The 18,637-nt window shown below is 42.1% G+C and overlaps 3 protein-coding genes and 1 non-coding gene across 7 annotated transcripts in view; 2 read left to right on the plus strand and 2 right to left on the minus strand.

Annotated features, from left to right (window-relative positions):
• cwc22 (CWC22 spliceosome associated protein homolog) overlaps positions 1-7,054 on the minus strand; it is a 15,798-nt gene extending 8,744 nt beyond the window's left edge. The window contains exons 1-11 of the mRNA XM_069706907.1: positions 6,965-7,054; positions 5,923-5,979; positions 5,602-5,831; positions 4,074-4,321; positions 3,178-3,429; positions 2,949-3,077; positions 2,314-2,482; positions 1,562-1,615; positions 1,300-1,435; positions 133-339; positions 1-30 (exon numbers count right to left, since the gene is read on the minus strand). The exon at positions 1-30 is cut by the window's left edge and continues 33 nt beyond it. Of these exons, the coding sequence (XP_069563008.1) occupies positions 1-30; positions 133-339; positions 1,300-1,435; positions 1,562-1,615; positions 2,314-2,482; positions 2,949-3,077; positions 3,178-3,429; positions 4,074-4,321; positions 5,602-5,831; positions 5,923-5,977 (1,510 nt within the window). The 5' untranslated portion in view covers positions 5,978-5,979; positions 6,965-7,054. The remainder of the gene's footprint in view (positions 31-132; positions 340-1,299; positions 1,436-1,561; positions 1,616-2,313; positions 2,483-2,948; positions 3,078-3,177; positions 3,430-4,073; positions 4,322-5,601; positions 5,832-5,922; positions 5,980-6,964) is intronic.
• Positions 7,055-7,269: 215 nt separating this feature from the next.
• LOC138625773 (luc7-like protein 3) lies at positions 7,270-11,279 on the plus strand. 2 transcript variants are annotated; one of them, XM_069706910.1, is made up of 5 exons: positions 7,295-7,357; positions 7,649-7,691; positions 7,776-7,869; positions 8,933-9,020; positions 9,681-11,279. In XM_069706910.1, exons 3-5 carry the CDS (start codon positions 7,856-7,858, stop codon positions 10,290-10,292), a joined length of 714 nt encoding a protein of 237 aa, XP_069563011.1. In that variant the 5' UTR covers positions 7,295-7,357; positions 7,649-7,691; positions 7,776-7,855; the 3' UTR covers positions 10,293-11,279. The 2 variants fall into 2 exon arrangements, with proteins under 2 accessions (XP_069563009.1, XP_069563011.1); XM_069706908.1 differs by lacking the exon at positions 7,649-7,691 and having other exon boundaries at positions 7,270-7,357.
• A 616-nt stretch (positions 11,280-11,895) lies between these two features.
• trnat-cgu (transfer RNA threonine (anticodon CGU)) lies at positions 11,896-11,969 on the plus strand. Its single transcript has one exon. It is a non-coding gene; the product is annotated as a tRNA-Thr (tRNA).
• Positions 11,970-12,391: 422 nt separating this feature from the next.
• The window catches only part of itprid2 (ITPR interacting domain containing 2), a 37,475-nt gene continuing 31,229 nt past the window's right edge, over positions 12,392-18,637 (minus strand). For all 3 annotated transcript variants that reach the window (XM_069706913.1, XM_069706912.1, XM_069706911.1), the window contains 6 exons: positions 18,355-18,414; positions 17,857-17,981; positions 17,554-17,665; positions 17,028-17,093; positions 16,454-16,804; positions 12,392-15,865 (listed from right to left, as the gene is read on the minus strand). In XM_069706913.1, the coding sequence (XP_069563014.1) occupies positions 15,758-15,865; positions 16,454-16,804; positions 17,028-17,093; positions 17,554-17,665; positions 17,857-17,981; positions 18,355-18,414 (822 nt within the window). In that variant the 3' untranslated portion in view covers positions 12,392-15,757. The remainder of the gene's footprint in view (positions 15,866-16,453; positions 16,805-17,027; positions 17,094-17,553; positions 17,666-17,856; positions 17,982-18,354; positions 18,415-18,637) is intronic.

The raw sequence follows: 18,637 nt of genomic DNA on the forward strand, positions 1-18,637 counted from the left end.
CCAGGAAGTCTGGGTCCAACTTGAACACATCTGAGTGAACAGACACATGTTAGCTGAACCTTATACGTACTTCTGAGGAGTTTCAGAGCAAAGTTTTTCCCCTCCATCCATCCTTCTTTCTCTGGGTCTTACTGAGGATCTCCTCGGGGTTGTACTCGTCGTCCAGCGGCAGCATGTGGGTGAACTGGTCCTCCTCGTCCACCAGGTCCAGGCCATCTGGGATCACTGGATGATCTTTGAAACCATCCTTCCTGATGGCAAACATCACCTCGATCATGTACTGGACTCTCTTATCAATCGCCGACTCGTGGAGGACATTCCTGAGACGCTCAAATATGGCTGGAAGGGGAGATGGGCAAAATGGTGAGACTTTAAACAATTTTTTTTTTTTTTAAATGATTCACGTAAACTAACTCATGCTAGTCATTCAATACACACCATTCACACACCTTTTTGTGTTTATTTCCCTGAATCTCACAGTTCGAAATGAGCCACAACAGATACATTAATGGGAAATATGGCCGATTGAAATAAACTGGAACTATTTTTTAAGGGAGCTTAATAAGAAAATTTTGACACTTTATATGTGGATGTCCACTCAGTGTAAAATGTGTAAAATATGTAATCAAATAAAACAATAAATCTGTGCCATCAATTGATGTATCTAGTGACGTAGCTGGTGGTCGGAAGAACTACGTGTTAAATCAGTTGTCTGAGGCAGCCAGAGGGTGCTCTAGATGTCACAGCAAAACAAAAGAACCTGGTTCACTTCACTGGTAGTGTGACTCGCTACGTTTCCAACACTGTTTTGGCTGACTCAGATATTCAGCCATATGTATTCAAGAAGAAAAAGCAGCACCCTTCAGCTGCATTAGCCGTGTAAGAAGGTATGGCCGGAGAGGAAACAGCGACTGGTGGTGCCTTTGTTCAAGAAACTGAGTCATTCTGCTGCAATCAATTTCAGAGTGAGCAGTTTTTGTTGGACGCTGATGCAGAGCCGTGTGTCCATGACTACGTTTACCATCACTGCTGGGTAAATACTACGTGAAAGTGGTAAATGTTTCTTATAAAACCAGGCTGAATGGCTGTCGCTGCTCGCTCGCTCTCTCTCTTTATGAAGACATAACAAAGACAAAAGCAGCAAATCCTTCATTTTAGGAGCTATGACCGTGGAGTGTTTGGCATTTTTGTTTGTAATAACGATGATTCACCGATTAATATTCGACTCTAACTGGAATGAGTCTTTGCCCTCACCTCAGACTCATCTGTGAGGACGTTAATGTTGATGAGTTAACGTACCGTTGATTCCTCGGGGGGAGACCTCGGTCAGTTTGAGCCCACACTCCTTCAGGAAGGCGATGGAGACCTCCACGCTGTCGTCGGTGGGACGCTCCAGAAGCAGTGTGAGCATCTCCAGACACAAAACCTCGTGGGCCTGAAGCCGAGAAATCCCGAGGAGGAAAGAGGGAGGGAGGGGGGGGGTAAACACGCCTCATTAGAGCCGGATGCCAAAATTCAAACTCTCGCTCAATATTGAAATCATAAAAAAAAAAGTACCTACCACGTTCTGGTTGATGAGATGAGCCACAAACTTTGAGGCTGTCAGACATTGTTGCTGAAAAACAAAACACATATTGGTTTTAATACATGACTAACACAAATGCTAAGAACACTAATACACAGTTAATAAAAGAGAAAAGACTGTTGTTGTTTTTTTATAGACAATTAAATAGTCTAAACTGCAGCAGGTGAACACACACAGTCTGGACACTGCTCAAAAGCTTCCCAGACTGCCAGTTATTTCTCTTATTGAGCTCCAGTTTCTGTCTCATCACAGTACTTTGGACTCATAAGGCTCCAGTCTGCTCAGGTTGGATCACTTCCATCCCCGTCACTAGAGGTGGGAATAGATTCAGATCGATTCTCCAGTCAAAACCAATTTTCTACTAAAAGACATAGAAATAGGGCACTATTTTTAGCCTCTCACTCCAGTGATCTATGAGCCAAAAAAAAAAAATCGACTCCTGCTGTAAGTCCACTGAAATGAAATTTAAAGTATAACTGGAGGTAAAGCTACACAATTTGGATTAAAGGGTTCTTGACTGCGTTGATATCCACCACAACATGTGTGCTTACAATACTTATAGTTTGTCACAAACAATACAAATAGAAGTTTCTAAAACGTTCAGTTCAAGCTCATAAATGTGCAAATGTATGCAGCGAGATGCTCCAAAATCGAATCAAATCATCTCTACCACATAGACCACCCGTTGATCCACTAATAAACTACAAAACAAACAGACAGACAGATACCTTAAGGTTGCGGCGGTAGCTCCTCCTGAAGGTCAGGATGAGGCGTTTGAGGATTAGCTCTCCGATCTGAGGGAACTTTGAGTTGATGATGGCGACGACAGCAGAGTAGACGTGAGTGAAGATGGGGGACGCAGCCTGAGCCTGGAGCACTGAGCGAGCGAGCGTACCTCTGACAGACGGACAGACAGGTAAGTAGTTACAGGGGAGGTTAGGCCGGCTGTCACTCAAGCAGCACATGACCTCCAGAGCCATCAATCACTAATCTGGTGACATGTCTCTTTTTAAGATTTTTTTTTATTTTTTATAATCCTCTCTTAAGACAGTTGATGGTGAAGAGGCAGACAGGCGCTCCATGAAGTGTGACTGTAACAAAGCCAATAAATGATTTGCCTGTCAGCCCTTTTGTTGCGTGATGTTTTACCTTTGAATTTACATCACCGAATTAATTTTCAAAGAAATATGAACACTAAAGCAAACTCAGCTCAACTTCACATGTCACTTAAACTTCACACAAGGCTCTAATGTGTCCTGAAGTGTATTTGACTGCCAAAAAGGTTAATTGTGCTGTCAAGGACAAATAGTCAGTGTTAATGTGCAGTTTGTTTGTTTGTTTGTGTGTGTGGGTTATTGTTTACCTCCCCCTCACGATGTTTTCCTGCAGCAGCTCCTGGATGATGTTGACAATGTTGGATACGTTGACTTTGTTGATCAGACCGTTGATGGACTTCTTCAGGGCCTCCCAGCTCATCCTCTGATAGGCCAGGCTGCAAAGGGGGTGGGGCATCAGTTAAAATGACTGACTCCATCAGTTAAAAAAACAAGATCTTTTGAGTATATAAAAGAAATAACTAAACACATTTTTACCTGCTCTTGTCAGTGATTTGCTGCTGCATCATGCGCAGCTTGGCGGGGGGGATGTAGGCGCCACCGGTCCTCGTCAGGATTGGATCGATCTCCTCCTTTTTCTTCTTGACGGGCGGCTCGTCAGCTGCAACCGGCTCCCTGTCAGGAGGAGAGGCGGAGCGTCCCCGCCTCCTGTGCTCGAACTCATCGTCCCGATTGCCCCGCCGATCAAAACGCCCATCCCTGTCGTCACGCCGATCGTCATAGCGATCTCTGAGCAGAGCAGGGAGGAAGACACAAGAGTAAAAGTCACTTTTCGGTTACATCATTTTTGACTTGGACTCATTTGAGGAGAGTAAACTGTTGTAACACAGTTGTTGGGCTCATTAAAGCTCCTGTAAGAAACTCTCAAGTCAAGCAGGGACAGAACGACGAAGCAAATTCAACATACCTTGATAACTCTTTCAAAACTCAGGCTTAAACCTGAAGTTCCCTCACTAACCCTCAATCCTGCTGTGTAGTACAGATCCCTGGTCTGGAGCTGCTTAAATACGTCTGGTAGTTTTAGGGTTAGATAGAGTCTGATGTTTATGTTTACAGAGACAGCAAGATTAGCTTAAAAAAAAATTTTTTTTTAAAAAGTGTAAAATCTTGAAGACGTTCAGTTGGTAACTACTCAGTGTTTTAATGCAGTTTGTACAATGAGAATCTTTGTTTTACTCTCATCAAATCTACATGTCACGACTTTTAGGCAGTCATGTGGCAGAGATACAGTCAGGACCATTACAGAAGGAAGTCTGTGATTTGTTCTGAAATTTTTTAATTAAAATAAAAACTGTTAACTTTAAAGTAAAAAAACAACTTACTAAAATGGCTACAAGTCAATTACGACCTCTGTTTGTGTGTCTGTTGGTTACCGAGCGTAGCGCCTTCTGTCGTAGCGATCCCAGTCCCGGTCTCTCTCTCTGGATCTGTCGCGTCCTCGTGACCTGGACCGATCTCTTCCTCTGGATCTGGATCTGTCTCTCTCTCTGGATCTGGACCGGTCTCGTCCCCTGGATCTCGATCTGTCTCTTGATTTGGATCTGGACCCATCTTTTTCCCTGGATCTGGATCTGTCCTGGTCCCATGATCTGGATCTGTCTTTCTCTCTGGATTTGGACCTCTGAAACAAGAAACAAGCAGAGTTGTAGTCTTCACAGATGAAGGATGGACTCCTACACCTCAGATAACAGAAGATGACAATGGAGAAACACAAAAGGCTTTTCAAAATCTGGACAGAGAGACAACCCAGCAGCGTAGTCTGTTTGGCTCAGCTCCTGCATTAAGTAAAAGCCTGTAGGTACCTGGGGAGCTCAAGTCTAAGATGACTGTAATGGACACAAAGTCCTCTTTCATTTGTGATTCTGTCAGTCAACAAGCTGCATCTTTATTCAGTGTTTCTACTCTGGTCACTCACGTGAATCTTCCCTGCTGACTTCAACCCTGGCTACTTCGCCCAACGTCACTGTCTCTGGCTTAAAATGGGTCTGTTGCCGTGGTAACTGACTCTTCAGACTAAGCAGTTTGTTCACACCAGCTGTCCAGAATTACAAAACATTCCAAAAGCCTGACCTGAAATCGACTTTGCGAGTTGAAGACTCCTACACATCCACTTTTTTCAAAAGCAACATAATCCCATTTTAAAGGAATCGTTTTGGGAAATAGTCTTATTTCTTGAATTGTAATGATCAATCAAAAGATTGCTTCAGTCATTTATCAAGCAGAGATGGTGATAAAATGCAAAACACTGTTGAGTTCCAGTTGCCACACTGTGATGACTTGCAGCATTTCTGTGTCTCACATCATAATAAACTGAATATCTTTTGGTTTTTGGCATCTTGATTGGACAAATTCCATTTCAAGATGTCACTTCAGGCTCTATGATTTTGCGACAGGCCTTCTTCATCATTTTTAAGATTTGGTGACATAAGAATGAATCAATTATCTTGAGCTCTTGAGCACATTTACCAAAGTAAAACAAAACGACTAAAAATCACCACAACCATCATCAAAACCAAGTCCATCACATCGGTGACCGCGCTAACACGCAGATAAGATTCTGAATTCGGAGAAGAGGCAATATTTACAGACACAAACAGCAATTTCTCTTTACAATGGGAATCTCGAATACTTGTTTAGAGTACTGCAGGGCCCTAGGAAGTTTTTTTCAGTTTAATTTTATTATTCTGGTACTGCTGATGTTTCTCGCTCCACTGTGACTGGTCACTGCACCATTTTCAAATAAGGAGCTATAAGTCCTGTAAATGCTCAAATATAAAAATGCTTCCGACATAAATTTGTCAAACCCCTGAACCTGTTAGGAGACATTAGTCTTTTCTACTTCACACTGCCGGAAGTACACAGCAATCAGAGCATGTAACATCCACTTTGGTCCTTACTTACTTTTATCTGAGCCACGCTGCTCCTAATCTTTCTCATTGCACTGTGATTTTCATCCTCATCATCACTGCTGCTGCTGCTGCTGCTGTCAGAGCTGTCGGAGGCGGCGCTTCTGGAGGAGCTACGGCCTGCAGGACTGGCCCGAGGGGAGGGACGCTCTTTGGGGCTTCTCTCCACCGAGTTCGGCTGCTGAGGCCTCGGTGCTGCAGGACCGGACTCATCCTCTGAAGGTCCTGCGGACAGAGACGGAGAGCAGTGTTGGGACATCAAATATAAAATCTACAAGATCTACAGCATGAAGTATAAACGGCTGGTTTCACTCACCACTCTGTTCTCTCTGTGCAGGACTAGGACTTCGACTTCTGCCTGGAGAGTCCATACCTGACAAACAAACACACATAAGTAAAATAAATAAGAAAGGTGTCATCCATTGCTCTGAAAAAAAAAAAAAAAGAAGCAAAACTAAATACTTTAAGATAACCTTGTGTCTGTATCACAATACAATAAAATATCAAAATATCACCCAGAGCTACTTTATAGGCCCGAATAATCTACTTTTTTTGGTTGTCAAATCGTCAGCAGAAGCCATCTCAGATGTTCACTCTTTATACACTCATATCTCCCCATTACATCTCATGAGCTTCCTGTTTTTTCTCTCCCATAGTTTTTTTTTTGTTTTTGCTTATTGTCTGTTGTCTCTCCATTCAGTTCCCTCGCTGGCATAGTTTCTGTTCTTTCTTTTAGCAGCTGTCCACCGGCCATGGAGCTGCGTGTCTCTGCTGTGATTGTTGGCTTGAATAAAAATGAATGCAACTACAAAATAGGTACCGTTTCATTTCCTGTTAATATATCTCGTATTTACTTCGTTTTCGCAGTGGTTTTTCAAAGGTTATTTCCCGGTGTTCATCTCAGAGAGAGACATATTTTAGAACCACAGCAGATAATACCGACCTGACCTTTGCCTGTTGTTGTTTTTTTGGGGGTGAAATGAACCTTTAATGCCTTTAACGTTTCTCACTATTTTGGTTGTAAGCTAACGTGCTGGAACAGCTAACACCGCTAAAAGAAAAAGCTGCTTTTTTTTTTTTACAAAATAAATAAGTGTGTACGTCCAAATCAATAATGAAAGTCTCGTTATAACACCGGTGACATCCGTCGCTCCATTTTCAGCCAGTTTTGTCGCCATGTGTTTGAACGCGCTAAACTTAGCTTAGCCTGCTAATACTATCGTAGCTGCAACACGCTAAACTCGCGGCTATTTTTGCTGCTCTTTTGCTCATAACCTCGAGATTTTGTTCTTCTCCGTCTCTGAGTAGAAACGCCGTGTTTTTCTTTTGACTTTTGTTCGCTTTAAATATTCCCTTACCGTTTTGTTTTCACCCCACGACGTCTCCTAAAAAAAAAAATCACTTCACAAAATCGTTCTTGTGGCGGAAAACTTCCTACGATACTCCGACGTCACTTCCGGGGCTACAAGACCGCTTCCGGATTTCACAATAAAATGATCCCGTCGCTCGCGTGTGTCAATTGACGTACAAAACGCACCTTGCGTTTGCTATTTGAGTGCATTTAGTGGGTTCACACCGTCAAGTATTCAAACATGCGAGTGCTCCGTGGGTGCTCGTAAGCGGAATATTAAATGCCTGGACACCTCTTCGTAGCGGAAAAGGAGGGACTTAACAAGGTGTTTATAAACAGTTAAAAATGGCCACCGTTGAAGTCGCTTATGCTCTCGAGGCTAAACCCGCATTTTACAAATGTAAGCTGTGCACGCCCACACACAAATCCATTTTTAAACACGGTTATATACTTTTGTTGGATAGCACACGTGAGTTTATTTACTGAGCTAATTCTGAAATGTTTAGCACTGTTAACGATAGTCGTGAATGAAAGCTAGCTGGCTAACAGCGGCACATTGTAGGACACACATTGTGTGTTATGTTGCAAATTCTAGGCTCTAATATCGTCTTTTCTGCAGGAAAAAAAAAAAAAAAAAAAGTGCAATCAGATGTGTTTTGTCAGTGGCTTGACGTGTTGTAAATATTTGCAGCTTGCCGTCAGCTCGGTAGACCAGCCGGGGTAAATGTAGGCAGGTCAGCCACGACACCTCGTATCTGCATATTTAAGCAGTTTCTGGTTTTTGATCTGATGTCTGCACACTCTCTGGTCTTCACCAGGGTCGGATGAGGACACAAGGTCCCTGATTGCGTGGCGGGCTGCAAACGCATCCTTGTTCACAGGGAGGCGGAATGCAGCCATGAGCGGATACGAGTGAGTGAACGCATATCAGATGTAAATATTTGGGGGGGGGGGGGGGTCTTCAAATGATCACGGTGTCCGTTTCATATCGCGGTTTTGTGGCCGTTGTTTTTCCGGTTCGGTGCATTTCATGCCTTTCGTTTGATTGGCATAAAAAAAAAGTTGGCCTAAACTATGAAACTACTTTACATGTACATGCTGCTGTAGCGGAAAAAAAATTCTCCTTGCAGGATAAATAAAATATCTATCTATCTAAAATCTATCTATCTATCTATCTATCTATCTATCTATCTATCTATCTATCTATCTATCTATCTATCTATCTATCTAAACATCTATCTGTCTATCTATCCATTCATCTATCTATCTATCTATCTATCTATCTATCTATCTATCTATCTATCTATCTATCTATCTAAACATATATCTGTCTATCCATCTATCTATCTAAACATCTATCTGTCTATCTATCTAAACATCTATCTGTCTATCTATCTATCCATTCATCTATCGATCGATCGATCTATCTATCTATCTATCTATCTATCTATCTATCTATCTATCTATCTATCTATCTATCTATCTATCTATCTATCTATCTATCTATCTATCTATCTATCTATCTATCTATCTATCTATCTATCTGTCTGTCTGTCTGTCTGTCTATCTAAACATCTATCTATCTAAACATCTATCTATCTATCTATCTGTCTATCATCCATCCAGCCATCTATAGTCTAGTGAATAACATAAAAATATTTTTCATCGTCAAGTCATGATTAAAAGAATTGGTTTCCTAATTAACGCAAACAAAAATACAGCCGTTTCATGTTTTTTTAATTACAACTTGCCGCATTAATGACATTAAGACCGGCACCACTGAGCGATAAGAAGCGCTCAGTCAAGTGTCTCTCAAAAAGGAGGTAAAATGGAGCTTTTCTTTTCCTCCCCACTCTGAAGTCACAGTTAACTAAATCATATGAACCCTCACCTACACGGCTATACACCGTTTTCTATACATTTATACTGCATGCAGTGTATTTCCATCATTGTGATCCAGTTGTGTCGTAAACAGAACCTACATTGCTAGTCGAGGCCTGGAAGGGAGGGTGAACCCAGCCTTCGTTAAAAAGAAATGGGAGAACCTCAAACAAAAATATAAGGTTGGTTGACTGCCTTTTCCCTTTTTAACACGTCACCATATTCGTGAGGTAATCAGGCCGATAGGATGTGAGAATATGTCAATTATTGTTTTATATAATTACCTCCTTTGCTTTTCTCTTTTGCAAACATTATCTATGGGGAAATGTATCAAACCAGTGTTTTCTCTATATGTATTCAACAGCAGTGGCTCGATGCCATTACTGAAATAAGAGTGCCATTTGCAAAATATAACACAATGAATTATTCCTGATGTTTAGTGCTCATTGCACAAACTAACTCCGGATTCTTACATCTTTCTATGACTGCTCTTTAGGTAGCACTTTAGTAGCGCTTAACATGGCACTTACTGATAGCACTTTGAAGTTTGGCTTTCTTGAAGAAATTGTATTTTCTTGATTCTTGTTGTTCTGGGTTTTGTACCCTCAAGGTTGTAAATGCACTTATTGTAAGTCGCTTTGGATAAAAGCGTCAGCTAAATGAAATGTAATGTAATGCTCTTTAAGCATAACAGCACCACTGTGGTACAACTATTTTAATGGAAATACTGTTAGTAAAGAATTTACATAATTTAAATAAGGAATGTCGAAAGAATGTCATTTCAATGTTTGATGTGAAACCAGAGTGTCAATCAATGTTTTTTTTTTTTTTTTCCTTCACAGGACCTGAAGTGCCTCAAAGCTGTTTCCTGCACAAAGGCGGGAGAATCCTCTGCTACATCTTGGAAGTGGTACAGTTTGATGGAGGAGGCAATAGGGGGCACTCTGTTGATAATCCCGCCCGTCCTCATTGCCTCATCTTCCCATGACGATATGGCGATGATGGCTCCGCCCTCTATGATGATGCCAGAACTGGACACAGCCACAACATCCATGATGGAGTCCGCCCCAAAAAGGCTGCGCTTGGACGCCATGGAAATGTTGACGGGCGTGCAGGGGAAAGAGGAGAGGTTCGAGGTGGAGGTCAGACAGATTGTGGTGGGGGAGACGAAGGAGAAGGAGGAGCCCAGAACCGGGGAGGGAGCAGAGGGGGAGGAGAGGCGACATCGAGAGGCCGTTGAGAGGGAAGAGAGGAGACACAGTGAGGCTCTAGAGAGGGAGGAGAGGAGACATCAAGAAGCTGTCGAGAGGGAGGAGAGGAGACACAGAGACGCTATCGAAAGGGAGGAACGGTTCTTTAGGGAGATGAGGGACAGGGAGGACAGGAGGGACAGGGAAACCGCTGCCAGGGAGGAGCGCTTCCTGGCGCTGCTAGAAACGCTATCGAAAAAATAAAAAAAACAAATAAAACTTGTGACTTACTTTCTGTTATTCGTGTTAAACTAGATATTCAGTTAATCGCAAATAATGCACACATTTTTTTGGGTTCCTCTCAAGCAGCATACATTTTTCTATCAGTCGCTGAGCGTAATTGTAATCTGGTGCATAACACAGCATCGCCATCCAGTGCCTGACCCCGGCTCCTCGGTCGGAGGCGCTGGAGGTGCTGGTTCTGGATGGACCCCCTGCTGCTCCCTGCACAGCAACATCCTCAGCTGCAACAGGTCCCCGTTGCCGAGACGGATGTTGTGCAGGACGGTGCGGCAGGCGTGACCTCCAGCACACACGGAGGACGTCCACCTGGTCTGCATGACACCAAAAAAAGCGCTCTCCATAACACATCTCACTTTAAACAGGTGACTGTTAACATGAACCTGCAGGTAGTTGTGGTTAGGATTCAATGGCTCATTTGAGGCAGGAGTAGCTCCCATCTCACAGAACACAGACGTTTCTGTTGATGATTATCAAGTGTGCTTTAACACACTTGCATCATGCACTGACCCAGGGAATAGGCTGTTTCTGGCTTTCCACAACCCTGTTCAAGCCCGCTGGCCCGGCTAAAGCGTTCCGAAGCTGCACCCAGTCGAGGCAACTCTTCCTCAGATGGAAGGCGGATGAGCTTGTCTTGTGGACTGCCCGGTGAACGGTGTCTCGGGGCATCCGGAAAGCCCTGGGACACAAAACAGAAAAGGCCTCAACGACTGATCTCCAACCGTGGTCAGAGGACGGCCATCGTCAGACTGCTGAAAGATGCCCTCGAGAGACGGAAAGTACCAGTGCCAGTAGTGTCATCGTGAGCTGGCAGTATCGCCTGGAGTTTGAAGGCTGGAGAAAGAAAAGACAGTGTCTTTAAATAAAATGCTGTTCATTGAATGTCACTACCAGTGTTTGTTTTGTTTTTTCATTGTGCAAAATAAATACAAATTAAAAAGAGTATTGTGATGCCGACTGTTGCCTCTGCTTTACCTCATTGCGTTGCCAGTGTGTTGGTGTGGAGATGAATTCTAGTAGCCATTTATCATTTAAACTGATGGTTTGTTTTTAGTAGGCTATTGTTGGTGGATGTTTTCTATTGCATTTTCTACTGCACAGCAATTTACTATCAGACAGTTGTATTCTGATGCCTATTTGTACACTGTTATGTGCTTTATGTAATGATCGGCGTAGCTACAACATAGATGGTTAAAACCTTAGATTGTTTATTATGTAAGTGATATAACGGTAATGCAGTATAAATAATGGTCAAAAGGGAAAATCTCTCCTTTGACCTGAAGAATCTAATAACTTAAGCAAAGTCAAAGTTCTGCTGCATGTTTGCAGCAATCTGCTTACACAGAGAGGAAATGCAGATCATACAACATAAATAACAGGTCTGAACTTTAAATATATACATTAACACCTGTCTGGTTGGTGTAACAGAAAGAAAACAAAAGCTCTCAAATAAACTGCTCTTACTTCATGTGCAGTCACTGCTGCTTTAGGCAACAATGCACACTCCTACCGGAAAAACGTTCACTCAACTTGATCACAAGCCGTTTGAAACGATTACCCAGCAGTAGGTGCTGTGGCTTAGTTGGTCAAAGCGCCTGTCTCGTAAACAGGAGATCCTGGGTTCAAATCCCAGCAGCACCTATGTAAACCTGGAGCACTACGCCAAAAAAACAAAGCTCATTTATAAAATCCAAAGCTCTAATCAGAGATTGTGGTCTCAAGGCCATATAAGGGATCTGAAACAGTTAGAAACTCACTTGTCTGCATTAGTGTCCAGATACACAGCTGTCAACTGGAGAGAAAACAGATGTTATTAAAATAATCAGGTAATTTAAGAAAGACTGGGAACAGAAAAGGACATCAGAAATTAGGGCCTGCTCATGCTCAAGCAACAACATGAAAATGACCTCAAATCTGAAGTAAAAATGTTACTTTATGGAAAGAGTAGTTTTATGGGAATCAGAATTTGTTTTTAATAACTTACAAGTCATGTGACCCAATGACTCTAAAGTAATACCAAATTGAATTGCTAACTTGGACAAATGTGAGGCTGCATTCATCTGTACTGAAAATAAATACATCTTTATTATTCTCATCTCTACAGAGTGACCCATCCCTGCATCCCACCTCCAAGACATCAGTACAAAATACACATCATCATTATTAGAAAACAATAGAAATGAATAGACACCAATAACAGTAAAGTGTGATTAGAAGTGTTTGAAGGACAGTTGATCAGTTAAAAAAAAGAAAAAAAAAGAAAAAAGAAACAGTGTTGGTCCAGCAGAGTGGAAACAAAGTTTTCTACAAACACAAAGTCAATAAACTTTGAAAAAAATGAAAGGTTAAAGGTCTTAATAAAGATTTGGCGCATTCACATGACTGAAGTTCATATTTAAGTCGCAAGTTGACATCTGAGCTGACGGTCAGATGGGTCTGAAAGCTCCAAATTATTAGTAAGTGGTCTTTTGAGCTTCGATTTATTGTTTCCAAAGATCAAGAACAAACATCCGATCAGCTTTCAGCACATTGTTTCAGTTCTAACGCGAGTCTGTGTGGAAATTTTCAGAATCATTGTCCCATTAGGAAGATAAAAATAAAAAAAACAAACAGGTGTTTAGGTGCATGGCTTCCCTAATGGACAGGTGTATTGGCCAATGACATTCAGCTCCCAAGGTAAAGGTTTTCTATAGCTGACGGTACATTCGGACGCCTGTGAGGGACCACTCAGATGCGATACACAGGTGTTAATGCTGAAGAAAACAAGAGTTCAGTCAAAGGAACTTAATGGTTCTGTGTTTCAGTGGAATCTGTGTAAAGAAGAATAAAAAGTTCTCCCAATAAAACCAGCATGCTTCAGATTAACCTGAATTAGATATGCAGTTTGCGTCGACCGATCACTTGTGAAATGTTAGCATGGATTTATTGATCATCTATAAACAATAATCTCTGGATATAATCAATGTATATGTTCACATTATTGCACGCAGATTTTGTCATCAGACAGAGTGAAGCTAACATGCTAACGCAGCTAAAGCTCATTAAGCTCCTCCTTCCTCAGACCAGTCATTACATCATCATCTACGTAATCATCACCGTCACCATGGCAACTTACCAAAACCTCTAAGCCTCAGCACTTCCTGACATCACGTGCTGACCTCATCACCTGCTCAACCACGAACAATGTGCACACAAATCAAAGGCCTCCCCCACGTTAGCCTAGCTTAGCACAAACACTGGAAACAGGGGGAAACTGCTAGCGTAGTTCACTAACAGAAAGCAAAGCACCTTCCAAAAGCATGAAAGCTGTCGGATTTAAATTGTGTGTCTTGTTTCTTGAACAGGTGCAGATATATACAGCTAGACATGAAGACGTTGTGGTTTTGACCGCAATAATAGAACGGCCAGCAGTCACTCAGGCTTTCTGATTTGATATAGTTGCTGCAGTTGTCAATGCTCTAAATATTTTTTGGTGACTTGTATCATCTGTTAAAATAAACGCTAACAGCTTTGAGCCTTTAACCTGCCTTTAAAATATAAAAAAAAAAAAAGTTATCTCGATCTAAATACGTGATTTATGTAGTTTTATCGTTTGATGAGCTGACCAGCTGGAAACAACACTGAAACTGACAGATGAGCGAGGTGAAAGGAACAGAAGCACAGTAATGATGATGATGATGCTGATGATGTAACACAATCCCTTAAGTATCTACTTTAAGACGCTCTTTAAACCCAACATAAAGGTGAAATGTGCATGGAATGAGTAACTTTAAGGGATAAAAGATTTCAGTTTGACCCTCAGCAGGAATGCAACCCCTCACTAAAAGGCATTAGTGCACAGATGAAGTGATTATTAAGGCATTTCCAGTATTTTTAAGGTATACTTAGACATCCTAGGCTCAATTTAACAACAACAACAACAAAAAAAAACATTTTCTTTTGTCACTCTCGAAACATCTCTCCAAGCAGATAGTTTGGGGTTTTATTTCCCAAAGTTTTAAGATATCTGTCTGTAACATATCTACCTCCTCCCCCAAAAGGACCAGAGAGTTTACAGCATTAAACAGTTACATTTGCATATATATTCTTGAGATTTTCATGAAGCCCAACCTTGGTTTTTGATATTTTTTGTGATCAGCACCTACAAACAGAAGAGAGTGATATCAGCCTCAATGTTCACTGTTCACTGTTCTCTGCTGCTGCTGCTTCACATTAAAAACATCCAACATTCAAAACACAAGATGGTTTCATGTGACACTGTGTTTCTTTCAAGATGAAGTGAAACAGTGTCAACGAAGTTTGCGTTGACAACAATCGCTCTTCAAAAATGCTTCTACAAAACAAGGGTTTTGGTACTTTAAACTTGAGAAGTTATTTTAAATACTGACTAATTAACCAGGGTTGAAATCTAACATTATGACTCAATTCTAATGTCCAGGAACAGCCTTCACTTTTGCAATAAAAACTGTTGCTAGCTAAACCTGCCATGATTATTATTATTATGATTATGAAGCATAACCATGACACCGTTTCTGTTTCCAAGTAGATGGGCTGGAGGCACGAATTTCCGAGACAAAGATCTCAAAACCCGGGAAGAAAACCAGCAGGAAGAGAGAACATATATACAATATGGGTGAACCAACCCTTCAACTGCAGTAGATTTAAAACACTGATGTCACTATTTGCTGCATTTAGTTTGAAATTTATATTTACAAAAATTATATTCTTATATATTTATGTATATGCACTAAATTATGTTGTCTTGGACAATGTACACAGTTTGAGACAGCGTTGAGCTTATTTTAACCGACAATTTGCTGAATACTATTATTATCATTATTTCATATTATTATTATTATTGCTGCATGACTTGCACTGTTCTGCAGCTGTATGATGTAGTAAAATAGAAATATCTGAACACAACTTCTGCTAATGTGACTGGGATCAGGGGAAACTTAAAGGAGACATTAACACGGCTGGTATTAGTGGTGGTGATACTGTTAGCAGAAGTAATAGTATTATTGGCAGTGGTAATACGTAGTTGGGTCGGCGTGGCCTTTGATCACAACAGTTTTAAAAGGGAGATACGTCATTGCTGATGGTTTTTAAAAGACAGACTGGTGTTCCCAGCATGCATCACTCTGCCTCAGTAGATGTAAACAGACACTGAAAACGTCCTCATCTGAGGCAGACACGAGCGAGTGCGCTTGCTAACAGTGGGGTGGACCACAGGTGGGGTGGGCGGGGCTTATCCCTTCTGGCTGATGTGTTCGTTTCATCATCAGTGTTACAGACATACAGTGTTACAGACACGTCGTGTTCCACAGTGTTACTCAGCTATACAGTGTTACGGACAGACAGCGGTGTCTCTCAGACTGTGGTTACTAAGGCTGAAGGTGAAAGGGGGCGGTGTACTGCTGTTGTCATGACTACATGCGGTGTTGACTGGCAGGGAGCGGCGACGATCGCGGCGTAACAGCAGCCAGCAGCTCGCTGTAGATCTCCCGTCGGACCTCCTGCGCAACGCTCTGTCGAATCTGGGAAACAAGAGACACAAAGTAGGTGAAAGGATTGAAACAGCTTCTGCGTTCACTCAGGTTGTTCTGGGCAATCCTCCTGCAGTCCCACAATATGAGGCACATCGAGTCACCCGAGGGTGGAAACAGGAAATGACATTGCACTGTAGAAAGGGGGAACAAAAAAAAGAAAAACTGATGACGGCAAAAGAGAAAAAAGATATTTCTCTCTTCTGCTGCTGTCGAAGCTGCAGTTACAGTTCAGTCTACATTTCACTGCTAGATCACTTACAATAAATACAGGTGCGGCATTGGACGTCGTCACAGAGAAATGAGAAGAACCCCTCTGAAAACAATCGAGTGGAGGCAATTCCACCCAAACACGTGAGAAGGTACCTGCCGATTTTCTTTGTATAAAATCGTGGTATGTTGGATTTGTTGATGACTTCAGTTACGTTTCTGGCCAAATTCTGGCTCTAACTCTGGTTTAGTCGATCCAGGAAGGGGTTTAATAAGAAGTCTCCCAGTAGTGCAATCGTCAACTATTTGACCAGGAAATTCAGATTTCTATGAGTAACATAACTAATAAAAAAAAAGTCCAACTGTTACCTCTCTGATGAGGTGCTGCAGGTTGTCCACTCTGTCTCCTTGTGCTGCTCCCTCCTCCGCTGGTGCTTCATTTCCTCCTCCTCCTGCTCCTCTACTATCCATCTCTTCCTCCTCCTCCTCCTCTTCCTCAATTTGTGTGTTGGGTCGAGGAGGGGGGGCAGGGGTTATGTTGATTGATGCTCGATACACTCCTTGCCCCTGCTCGCCATCTCCTCCACCTCCTCTTCTTCCTCCTCTTCCTCCCTCCCTGACTGGACTGGACGACCGGGAGGAGGGGTTGGTGGAGGGGGCGTGGCTCTCGTAGCTGAGCTCTGATTGGAGGAAGAGCTGCTCTCTGAGGAGGTCTGACACCTGGACAGACAGGAAAGAAGACAGGGAAAGGTCTTACGTGTGTGTGTGTTTGTGTACGCATGTATATGTGTGTATATGTGTGTGTGTGTGTGTGTGTGTGTGTGTGTGTGTGTGTGTGTGTGTGTGTGTGTGTGTGTGTGTGTGTGTGTGTGTGTGTGTGTGTGTGTGTGTGTGTGTGTGTGTGTGTGTGTGTGTGTGTGTCTGTGTGAGTGTGTGTACTGACCGGCTCCATGGCTCTCAATGCGGAGGCGGTAGACAGACTTTCAACACTGCTGCCTATGTGCAGACCCTGAGGAAGAGACGTTTGTCAGTTTGGTCCAAAATCACATAAAGGGTGTGAATTGCAGGGATATTGTTTATGAGCAGTGTGTATTGTGTGTATTGTGTTGTGTGTGTGTGTGAGTGAACATTATAAAGCCAAAGTGTTTGGACATGTTTGTGCTTTTGTTTATTTTTATTATCTTCTACAGTCCCTCCCATTTAAATGAATTGGACCAACGAAATATTAGGAACACCTCTCAGTTTAGTCCAATTCAACAAATTAAAGTGTTCAAAAACACCATTTGAAGAAATCAACAGTTTTCTTTAAGTTTATTTATTTAGAGTTGAACATTATGATCCTGATGAAGGGAGCATTTACTGCTGGGTTGTATTATGCTTCACCTGTCGGTGGTTTTAATTTGTTACAGCTGATCAGTGTGTATCCTGTGTTGGGTAATGTGTGTTGACACTCCGTGGTCAATAGTTACTCTGTGATGATAGTGTGTCAGCCCCATCAGTCTGTCTTCCAGCTGCTGTTCCAGCTCCTGCAGCTCCTCTCTGACCGCCGACCTCAGAGACTGAAGCTGTTCCATTTCCAGCCTGCAAATAACACACACACACACACACACACACACACACACACACACACACACACACACACACACACACACACACACACACACACACACACACACACACACACACACTCCATGTTTACTCACAGTGTATAACAATCATCATCATAATCCAGATTCCTGTAAAACGTGTGTCTGTTTGCCGTTATGAGTCACCTGTCGGCGGGACTCAGGTGTTTATAAACCAGAGCCTGCTGTCGGATGATTGACAGCTCCAGGTCCATCATCTGACCGCGGAACAAGTTGAGACTCCGTCTCTTCTGCTGAAACTCTGCCAGAGACTGAAAAAGAGAGAGAAACAGGGTGAAACTCATTTTGCTTTGGCTGGAAAAAAGCCTCAGCAGTAACAGTATGTTCCTTTTAGGATATGTAAAGGTCAGTTTATTATAAATATGAAAAATTTGAAAATACAAAGCACTTGATCTTCACATTAATTTCAATAATTAATGACAATCAGAGAACATATTCTGCTTCATAGGAACCTGTAACACTGTGTTTGTGTCATGGAAGTCCAGTAAAAGCTAAACATAGAAAGATTTAAATAGACTTTAACTGCTGGAACAAATGCTGCTGAATTTAACCCACGGACTTTCCATGCAGAAGAAGTTAGAGAGCAACAGTAAACAAAGACAGACATCAAATAAGTGTCGGTACCTGGTGGCTGGGCAGAGGCGATCTATGCTCACTGAATCCGTCAGGAGTGTCGGTTCGGTTCTAGATGGAGAGCAAAGTGATATTAAGACAGAAAGTGGAACGAAACAAGCTGACAAAAGGATACGTAAACTATACCACTGAAAAAGCAAAGGAAAGGATGTCATTACTGTTGGTGTTGGAGAAGAGCAACACGGACCCATCACACATCTGCCTGTAGATTTATTATAACTGCCAGTTTACCGCCAAAAACTAAAGACCATTACTTCAGAATATATGCAAATTT

Source organism: Brachyistius frenatus, unplaced genomic scaffold (assembly GCF_029030835.1).
Source record: "Brachyistius frenatus isolate BFR_SWC_R1_liver_20210118 unplaced genomic scaffold, ASM2903083v1 Contig_66, whole genome shotgun sequence".
In the NCBI taxonomy this organism is placed as follows: domain Eukaryota; kingdom Metazoa; phylum Chordata; class Actinopteri; family Embiotocidae; genus Brachyistius; species Brachyistius frenatus.